At 40.1% G+C, this 10,633-nt stretch overlaps 1 protein-coding gene across 1 annotated transcript in view; it reads right to left on the bottom strand.

Moving 5' to 3' along the window:
• Window positions 1–8,452: 8,452 nt before the first annotated feature.
• The window catches only part of TTPA (alpha tocopherol transfer protein), a 63,883-nt gene continuing 61,702 nt past the window's right edge, over window positions 8,453–10,633 (bottom strand). Inside the window, exon 5 of the mRNA XM_021002190.2 lies at window positions 8,453–8,572. Coding sequence (XP_020857849.1) covers window positions 8,549–8,572 — 24 coding nt within the window. The 3' untranslated portion in view covers window positions 8,453–8,548. The remainder of the gene's footprint in view (window positions 8,573–10,633) is intronic.

The following is a 10,633-nucleotide window of genomic DNA, read 5'->3' as shown; positions in this document are numbered from 1 at the left end:
TGCTTGCCTGTTTAAAGCACTGAGGTATTCCTCTATTTGAGAGGATTGGTTGAGATAGAAACAACATTCCTTCCCAATGACAGTGCAAGGCCCCTTCCTCCCCCTCCCCCCAGCAGTTAGGGTGTCCAGCACCAAATGGTTTTGCATTACCACCAGGGCAAGTGAATAAACCTGTGTTTGGAAGCTGGTAACAAGCTTTCTTGTCCACTCCAGGTCCATGACTAGTTCTGCTGAGAGGTTTCCAAGAAACGGATACAGCATGCCAAAGATGGGTGTGGTACCACAGGGATCCAATGGATGCCAACAGGGCCGCAATGGGCAGGAAAGCAAGCCTTCCTTGCCAATGGAGGGAAAACTTTAACTGGAGAAGAACTTCAGCGAGGTGGTTCCCTGGGAATAGAGACAAATTGGGCATAGTGTAGACGAAAAAGCACAGAGGCCTTCCCAGAAGGGAGGGAGACTGTGATATAGTGTCAAGCCACATAAGAACAGTCCTGTGGAAGGAGACAATTGAATGGCAAAGGTATAGGTATCAGAGGGTGAATCCCAGGCAGAGTGAGGCGCACTGAGTTCATACCTCCAAGCATGAGTGTTTAGCTCTAGCATGGTTATAGAACAAGAGGCCTTTCTGGGTTTCCCATACCAACCCAAAAATTCAATAGATGCCCTTACAGTTGCCTTTGTTGTGGGTAAAGGTCAGAGGTCAGATGCCTGATTTGGTAGAGCAGGTCCGAAAACTCCACTGGCTACAGACGGCTTTTGCAATGTTATGAGATGCCCCAGTCCCATTCAGGGAAATCTGTGGCTGCAAAAGGTGACCAGAGGAATCAAGTGAGGCATTTAGGAAAACAACCCATGTGGAGTTCAGAATAAAGGTAAAATTACATTGCGTGGGATTTAACCATCCAAGGTGAGGGCCCATGTTGCCCCTTAGGTGCTGGATGGAGAGTGGAACCTGCTTCTCTAGAGACCTCTGAGTGTAAGGGACCCTGTGGGTAAGGATCTGATATGCTAGGGAACTAAAACCTCCTATTAAGTCCATTTGTTGGGGTTTAGATGTTTAGGGGTGCTGGGACCCCAAAATCACCACATGCAAGCCCTGCCTGAATGAATTCAACCCAAGCCTTCTTTCAGCCAAAGACAAGGTTTATTAAAGATCTGCCATATCGGCCAGACTCTTATGGAATCTGAACATTAGTGAGCTATCGGCTGGATTATAAGAATCCGAGCATTGGCTAGTTTCTTAAGGAATCTGACCACTTGTGACACTCATAAGGATGAGTGGGAATGAGGAAGTCTCAGCCCCCAAATGGTCACCAGGTTGGATTTTATATACAAAAAGACAATGAGAGGTATCTAGGAATGGCCAAGTAGTTTGGGGTGATGTGAGAAGGGGCTGGGAGGAGTATCTTGATGGCAGTGGCCAGTAAACAGAGGCGAACAGAACGCCTGGGACCTGGACCAACTGGCCCTCAGAGAAAACTCTGTAATCCAGATAGGATTAAGGGTGGGAAGTGGCCAGGGTAACAGACCATGGGGAGATGGGCTAAATTAAGGATAACTACCAACTGGGAAACTGGACTCCTGGCAGTAAATAGGATTATTATAAGCTGTTGTGCTTATGACTGTGGTAGTGTCCTGAGAATGGGGAAAGAAGTAACGGCAGAGGGCACCCTTCACATAAACTGCTGCTCTATGAAGCGGACCAGGACTGGGTGGATTCTCAGGAACGTTCCTCACAATGAAAGGTGGGCTCGATGAAAGGTTGAGCCCATAATGGAGAGAGAGTGAGCACTGAACCTGCCAGATCAGATGAGTTGGGGCTGTGGAAAAAATCCAGTGGTGCCTGTCCCTTCTCCCCAGTACCAGAGAGCTCAAGGCTTCACCCAATGTCCACTCCTTAAAAGCTTCTGACACCAATTAATGTTAACAGGATTTTACCGAGCCAGTCTTTAAACTGAAAATGACAAAAGAACAGGCCAGAGACAAAGTGCCAGTAATCAGGTAGTCCTTTAATCAATTAGGTTCATTATGAGGAACAGATTTGCAAATCAGGAATTCTCCTGATCAGAATTCCACCTAGCAGAAGTGAAGACAGAGATTATATACTTAAATCACAAATGGGAAGGTGGATTACAAACAATCTTTAGTGGTTTCCCCTAGAGAAGAAACCCACAAATCTTACAATACTGCACTTCTGGAGTCAAGTCTTTGGGGGCCTTGGCCACCTCTCCTAGGGCACAGAGCCAAAGTTCTATGCTGGGAACAGGTTCTACAATCTTTGATTCACTTCACTTCCGGCACACAGGCAGTAATTGGGAGCTTTGTCAAAGTTTGATTGATCATTTTAAGCTTCATTGTGAGCTCTGACTCACAAGCTGGAAAAGGCAATTTTTAAGAATTCGAAATTATTCCAAAGTATATTCATTACACATGTAATATAGATTAATATGAACATTATAATTCCACAGTACCTACTATGTGAAAGGACATAGGGATGCAAAAAGTAGCAAAAGACAGTCCTTACCTTCAAGGACCTTACAATCTAATGGGGAAAACAACATGCAAACAAATATATACAAAGCAATGATAAATAGAAAATAATTAAAAGAACTCTAGTTTGCAAGTAAACTGCCAGTCAAAAGTGAATGCTGAGTGCCAACACAGGAAGATAATGACAGGGAGGAGCCTGGACTCAGTCTCAAAACTTTCAGAGAGGAAAATGAAGAACCTGGAAATAAACTGTAATCCATCTTATACAACATATCTGTCATGACTTAAAAGTTCTGTGAGTGTGGAGCAAGCATTTCCAATAAGATAATATCTTATTGATATTGAATGGAATACCATTGTGAAGACTTCTCAGTGTAATTAAGATTTGGGACAAGACTATTCTGGATCTGGTATTGGGTCCAGGAGGTGACATAGGGTTCAGTATAGATTTCTGTAAGATCATTATTTTTCTTCTCCTGGCACCAGACATTAGTCGTGGGAATTTGTCTAATTGTTAAGGCCCTGGCCTGGCCTTTGACCTTACCCAAATGTGTTTTCTTTTTTGACTCCCATTCACCTACCAGTCTCAGGAAAACCTAAATTCTTCAAGCCCCCTTATCCCCTTTGACAGGATTTTATTTAGATGTCTTCCTGTTCCCAACATTGTCTGTTCAATCCCTAAAACCTTCCAAAACAATTGTAAATTATCTTCCTAACTGCACATTTCTTTTAATTGCTTCCTTGACATTATCTCAACAAACTAAGAAATATAGAGATGTATACTACGTCCTTTGTCCTATGTTAGAGTCTGGCCTGTGAGATTGTGCGCTGAGTTAATGGACAGCTGTGAGGGAGGGGGAACTGAGTCTTCAGGGTTATATAAGCTGATTTCTACCTCTGTGGGCCGTCTGCCATCATCAGAGCTTACTGATGGACTGATGGAGGGACACCCAAATCTCGAGATTTGAAATAATAATAATTATAGCTACAATAAATTAACTTTCTGTTTCTCCTTGTACACCTCTGTGTTTTGTTTTATTTTTAATTTGAGTGGCATCCCACACAATATCAATAAGAACTGCACTATCAATAATCAGTATCATTAAGAACCACAGAATCTCAGGGTTGAAAGAGACATCAGAAACTAGCTAGTCCAACCCATATCTAAAAAAAAGATAGCCAAGTTCCAAAAACTGCAAAGGCTTAACAAGCCTTAAAGAGGAGGCTTAGATCTCAAACTTAAACAAAATAGGATGGGAGAAGGTCCATTTTCCAAGTCTGGTTTTGTTTTTTTTTTTGGCTAGGCAATGGGGTTAAGTGACTTGCCCAGGGTCACACAGCTAGTAAGTGTTATGTGTCTGAGGTCGGATTTGAACTCAGATCCTCCTGAATCCAGGGCCGGTACTCGAGCCACTGTACCACCTAGCTGCCCCCCATTTTCCAAGTCTGAAATGACCAGAATCGGAATAGAACTCAGATGGGTAGATAGAAGCATATTCACATTCTTAATACCTCAGAAACTATAGAAACATATATAATAGCTAGCATTTATACTCCGGATTTTTTCAGATTTGAAAAGCACTCTACAAATATTATCTTGTTTAATTCTCTCAACTGCTATTATTATCCCCATTTTGCAGATGAGGAAATTGAGGCAGACAGAGGTTAAAAGACTCTCCCAAGGTTACATGCCTAATGTCTAAGGCAGAATATGTATGAATACATGTTTTCCGGACACCAGGTTGGGCCCTCCAGCCATTCTTGACCTAGTTCAGCCCTCCATTATTTTACAAATGATGGAAACAAATTCCAGAGAGGTGTAACTAATACAAAATCACAAAAGTGGCAGACCTGGGATTTGCACTCAGATCTTTTTACTCCAAATCCATTTCTTTTTTCAATGAACCATGATGAATCATAACAAATGGCATTTTAGGATTTCAAATTAAAAGGAGAATCTCAAAAATTATCTAGTCTCACCCCCTAATTTGACAGATGAGGAAACTGAGGCCCAGAAAGGAAACAGGTCGTCCTTGTTTCAGAGCAGAGACTCAAATCCAAATTTTCTTACTCCAAATTAAATGCCTTTTGTCTTTGTCTTTGTGACTACATCACGATTCAGGGAGGAGCCTTGGCACTAATTTCAAAGCAACAAGCAATGCCCTAGCCATTTTAAATCCCATCTAGCAAGAATGGGACTCTGCCACCAACTCACTAACTCACTTTGTGACCGACCCTAGGCAGCTCATTTTAACTTCCCTGAATCTTTTTCTCTAATTCGACAGTCGTCTAATCATTACTAATAAAAGATACACAAATTAAAACAGCATTGAGGTGACTCAGCAAATTTGCAAAGATAATAAAGTCACAATAATCCATGTTGGAGGGGCTTTGTGAAGATAGATATAACAAAGACTTGGTGGACAGTAAAAACAATTAGGAATTATGTGAGAAGTACTGTGAAATCATTCATACTCTTCCACCCATAATCTTTGAATCCCACTACTAGGCAGATACCTCAAGATGGTCAATGAGTAAAAGAATACCAAAATATGAATAGCAATACTTTGTGGTATCAGACATTGGGAAGCAAAGTGGGTGCCCATTGATTGCTGAATGAATAAGCAATTAGTGGTATGGGAATGTAATAGAATATTACCATGCTGTAAGAAACAATAAATATGAGGGATTTCGATGGATGCTTATATGAATTGATTCTAAGCAAAGAAAGCAGAACCAGAGAACTACATGCACAATGACTTCAATAAAATCAATGAAAATAGTGCTCAAAAGCAGCCAAACTTAGATAAATTGTAATGAACAAACTTGGTCATAGAAAACAAAGAATGAAACATATATACCTACTCTCAGTGTTAAGATGCTGGACTTTAGGTACAGAATTGCATATATGTTATCACTGTGTCAATTGATTTGCTTAAATGATTTTTCTTTGTTATAACAGAGAGCTCAATAGCTAGAGAAATGGGAGGAGAGATTTAGAAATGACTGATTTTTTTTAAAAAACATTGATTAAAAAAAAGAATATTGCTAAGCTGGACTAGATCATGGCTCTCCTTTATGTAGTACTTTAAGGATGAGTTTTGCATTTGCTTCAGTTACTGAGGGTTTTTTTGTTTTGTTTTGTTTTGTTTTTGTCCAGATTTACAATTTCATTGATATGGAGAATTGCTGGAATTTGACTAACTGAAATGCTAATTTTATTCAGGTTCGGTTAGAAACATATTTTGGTATTCCAGTATAATCATTTATTCTTGCTCAAACTAGTTTATTAGGCGTGTGATGATTGCCCAATCCTTAAGGGTTCTCTTTTCAAGGCTAAACATTGTCAGTTCTTTCAACCTTTCTTTATACAGTATGGTCTCAGAGCCCTTTACCAACCTGGTCCCTCTTCTATGGATGCTTTTTTAGGTTACCAATGACCTTCCTAAAAGATACTTCACAAAAGCAGACCAGAAATAGAATGTTCACTTCCCTCACAGACACTATGCCTTTCTCAAAGCAGCTTGTTTTAGCTTTTCTAGCCATTAGTCACACTGTTAACTCATGTTTACCTTGCCTTAAACTAACTTGAAAATACTAGTTATTCTTCACTGACCTTCAGGCTTGGTCTCCTTTGGTCCTTCATGTATGGCAGGAAGAAAGTCTCTGAAGATTTCCTTCTGGAACTGATGAAGCCTTCCTTGATCACACTGATTATCTCCTCCCAGAGATATTCCCTGAAACTACATTATCCAGTCTCTTGGGGAGGGATTTCAATTCCTTGTAGTTTATTTTGTTTGGGCCTTTTTTTTTCTTTCCTTATCATCTAGCCAAGAAGAGGTCATACCCCAATATGGCTCAGGATTTTCCCAAAGGAATTATTCATGCAGACCACTGACTTCCTCTTTCCAACAATGGGCTATCAATAGTTTGAGTTTTGAGATGATCACATATTATTTGACCCTTCATGGGCCTGTGTTCACCTATTTCATAAGATTTAGAGCTACAAGTCACATTAGAATTGGTCTAAGTAATATAACTTGATGTATTTGCTGTTGTGGAAAATGTGGCTGGGGAGGTTATTTCTGCACATCATTCATCAGGATGTGGACACCTATAGAGCATTGGAGTCAGTTTGAACTGGGAGGGAATATGAGAAATAGCTAGTTTTCATTTCCACAAAAGTCAATCTAAGGGTTAGGTGGAAGTCGAACAAAGGAAGCCATAAATTAGAATAAGAAAACACTATTGGTAAGTGAGGCTAGGTATAGATTAACATCAAAAGGGGTGTTCCCAAATAAAAGCGAAAGCAGATGAGGGCCTGGGTCCCCAAATGGTGGGGAGTGGGAATTAGGGACGGAGACTCACATGGGGAAATTAGGTGCTTCGGCCAGGCTGTAACCTCCATAATACCTAGCCAATAGAGAAACAGGGGAGGGAAATTTGAATCGGGAATAGGGAATAAAAAGGTGTGCATCTGTTGACACATGTGCTCCCACGTGTGGGACGTCCGGGTCTTCCCAGGCTGTTAATAAAGTTTCTTACTGGTTCAAACAACGGCTTAGTGGAATTCGTGGTAAAGCTAACACTGTTGTTCAGTTGTTCAGTAGTATCCAACTCTATGTGACCTCATGGCCCTTTGTCCATGGGGTTTTCTAGGCAAAGATACTGGAGTAGTTTGCCATTTCCTTTTCCAATGTGTCCCCATTCTACAGATAAGAAACTGAGCAAAAAGGAGTCAATTGACTTGCCCAGGGTCACACAGCTAGTGTCTGAGGCCAGATTTGAGATTTTCCTAGCTGCAAGCCTGGTACACTATCCACTGCCCCACCTAGCTGTACCTAAACTTTATATATGTGTGTGTGCACATATGTGTGTACACACATACACAATGGACATATTTTATATATGTGTCTATATGTATATATACATATTTTATGTATAGGTATATATGTGTGTGTTTATGTGTGTGTGTGTGTGTGTGTGTGTGTGTGTGTGTGTGTGTGTATATATATATATATATATATATATATATATAAACACAATATAGTAAGCAGCATAAGAAGAATTTAAATTCAAGATTCCTGATTCGAAATACAGAGTATTTTGCACTACAACACACTGCTTAATCTTTTTCATAGGATTTAGAGATAAAAGGATGCTCAGAAGAAAAAAAAAACCTTGTGTTATTTGTCTGTGTAAATATAAAAGACAGGCTCAATTTACATATTGTATGAATAAATATTGGACCTGGAAGTTAGCTTATTCCTTTTCAAAGGAAACTGTAATTTCTGCATGAGGAGAGCTACAGTTAAATGTCCATTCCTTCCCTTGACTACCTCCAAGAATGATTTGGGGCTATCTATCTATCCACTGCTCCTCAAATATAGGTAGTCTAAGGGTATGATCCCTGGGGGTTGGTGACTAAGGTTCAACGCCACTTTCCCTCTCAAGAGGAAGGTAATACTTAGCTTACTGTTGCCAGCTTAGTTTCTTCCCATCAAATGCTGGTTAAACAAAAGACTATCAAAAGCAGGTAGTAAAATTCTTTTTCAAAGAAAGTAGGGAAAAAGAAACAAACAGAAATTGTGAAAGTTATACAGACTAGAGTAGGCAAAAGATTACACAGGAATAAATGAGCTTTTTGGGGCAGAGATTAGACTTCTAAGGAGAGAAAAGATTTCACTAATTATAGTTCACTCTTACCAGTCTCTAGGATTGCAGGCCCAAGGAGTTAAAGGGCGTGCTGGGGCCCGGGTTCCCCATGCATCTGTGGCTCCAAGAGCTCTGAGCAGTCATTCCAAAGTCTGAGTTTGCCTCTTGCCTCCTCTCTCAAAGTCCTCTGGCCATCTAAAGAAATCTCTTCTCTCCCCTTGCATTTATGAAGCATCATGATTCAATATTCTCCCAGCCCTTCATGTCATGCCCCTTTACAGACTCAGTTTAGCACAGTCACAGAGCTGTCCTTCAGAGCACCATCCATCAATCAGTTTGGCCAGGGTGTTGTTACATTCTTTTCCTGGACAGGAACTTTTTGCACTCCTATTCAAATCATCTAGGGTAAGCTTGAAACCTGTAACTATATAACATGAACACAAACATCAGCATTTTAAAACAACAAAGGTAATTTTCTTGGCACTGAGGTAACCAACCTAGATATCATTGAGGTAGGAAAAATAGGAGGAAACAAACCTTTATTATGCAAAGCCCTGTGCTAAGTACTTTACAAAACTAGGAGGTAGGTGTAATTATCATCCTCATTTTACAGTCAAGGAAACTGAGATTAAGAAACTTTCCTAGGACTACCCAACTATTAAGGCCAAATTTAAATATAGTTTTTACTGCATCTAGGCCCAGTGCCCAATCCATCACACCACCTAGCTGTCTTTTGAAAACAAAAGAAAACAAATGAGCATTAACAATACATGTAAGAAATATTCAAAGCATCACCTGATAGGGAACTTCAGTGACAAATTGCTTAAGTTTTGTACTCCAGTATACACATTTCTCACCCAGCTCATATTTATATGATTGCCCATGTTGTTGTTCAGTCTTATCTGACTCTTCATGAGCCTGTGGACCATACTGTCTGTGGTGGGGTTTTCTTGGCAAAGATACTGGAGTGGTTTGCCATTTCCTTCTCCAGTTGATTAAGACAAACAGAGGTTAAGTGACTTGCCCAGGGTTACATAGCTAGTAAGTATCTTGAGCCAGATTTGAACCTTAAGTTTTCCTGACTCTAGGCCCAGCACTCTATCCCCTGAGCCAACCAGCTACTACTTCCTACATGCTTATCCATAGCACACAGTAATCAATCTTTTTTTAAAAAGGCTAAAATAACAAAATAAAGTTAGTTATAACAATAACAATCAAAAGCCCTATACATAAAAAGTATAACTTAACTATAAGCATTAATCATGTATGCAAAAAACAATGAGCAAAGCAATTAACAGATATTACTGTAGTATAAGCATAACAGCGGATATAATAAACAGACTCAAATGTGAAGAAATTAACAAGTGTAGCAATAAACATATGCAATTTATGCAGGGCACGGTTCAAATGAGCAATCTCTAGAATTATTGCCTGGGCACATGTGTGTCATTATTTCTTCAGGTTCACCTACAGTATATAGTAAGTTAGTCTAAGGACCAGTCTGTCAGATATATCTCATTCCCTTATCACTGTCTGATATCTCTGATCCTGTACCTGAGCTAGTATATACTATGGGTTGACCATCAGCATCATCATAGACTTGTCTGGGTATATCTGGGTAGTATATCTCTCACCAAGTCTACTCTTAGCAATTTCTAGGCACATGTTGGGGCCCAGCTCCCGCCATGTACGAGGCAGGGCACTTAGCCGGAACCATTACAAAGTCCAAGCTTGCCTCTCATAGCCACCTCTCTCAAAGTCCAGCCATCTGAAGAAATCCCTTCTCTCTTCACAAAAATACTCAGCATGGTGACTTAGAGTTCTTTTAGTCAATTAGGAATCATAGTCTTTTACACACACCAGTATAGAAGCTGTCCTTACTGGCACCACCCTTTGAGCAAATGGTAGTGTTTTGTCAGGGGCAGTGGGCATTTCAGTTCTGAGTTTTCTATTAATTCTAGCAGAATCTTGGCTTATCCTTCATAATCTGTTTGAAATACATACAATTGAGTTATCTATGGGGTTTAGAAAATAAATTTTGTTTATCTAGGAGTTCAAGGGATTTCATAGATTCATAGAATGTCAGAGCTGGAAGGAATCACAGAATTCTGGTACTTAGTACTCTGCCTGGTACATAGTAATCAATAAACATATGTTGATTAATTGAATTATTAAAAATCATCCACAGTGAGCTTCCTCCATTCTATTTTGCAGATAAATCTCAGAGAGATGACCTCTGCAAGGTCACAGGGCTCATAACTATTAGAATCTAGGACTGGACCTAGGCCCCCTGACTGACTCCTGGTACTATCCTATTTTCATAATGCAACGTTCCGTAGCTTCAAGATTCATTTCAAACTCAGAACAGAACAGATGGCTGAGAAAGTAGTTATCCCTTCCACATGAGGATGGTGGCAGGGAGGCAATTTAGGGGTGTGGCTCTCCTACAATCTGGAAAATCCATGTAAAAAATTTTGGCCCTCCC

This window comes from Phascolarctos cinereus, unplaced genomic scaffold, assembly GCF_003287225.1.
Source record: "Phascolarctos cinereus isolate Bilbo 61053 unplaced genomic scaffold, phaCin_HiC Scaffold_4;HRSCAF=312, whole genome shotgun sequence".
Taxonomy (NCBI): Eukaryota; Metazoa; Chordata; class Mammalia; order Diprotodontia; family Phascolarctidae; genus Phascolarctos; species Phascolarctos cinereus.
The sequence above is the reverse complement of the archived record's forward strand: the minus strand, read 5'-3'. Positions and strand labels throughout refer to the sequence as shown.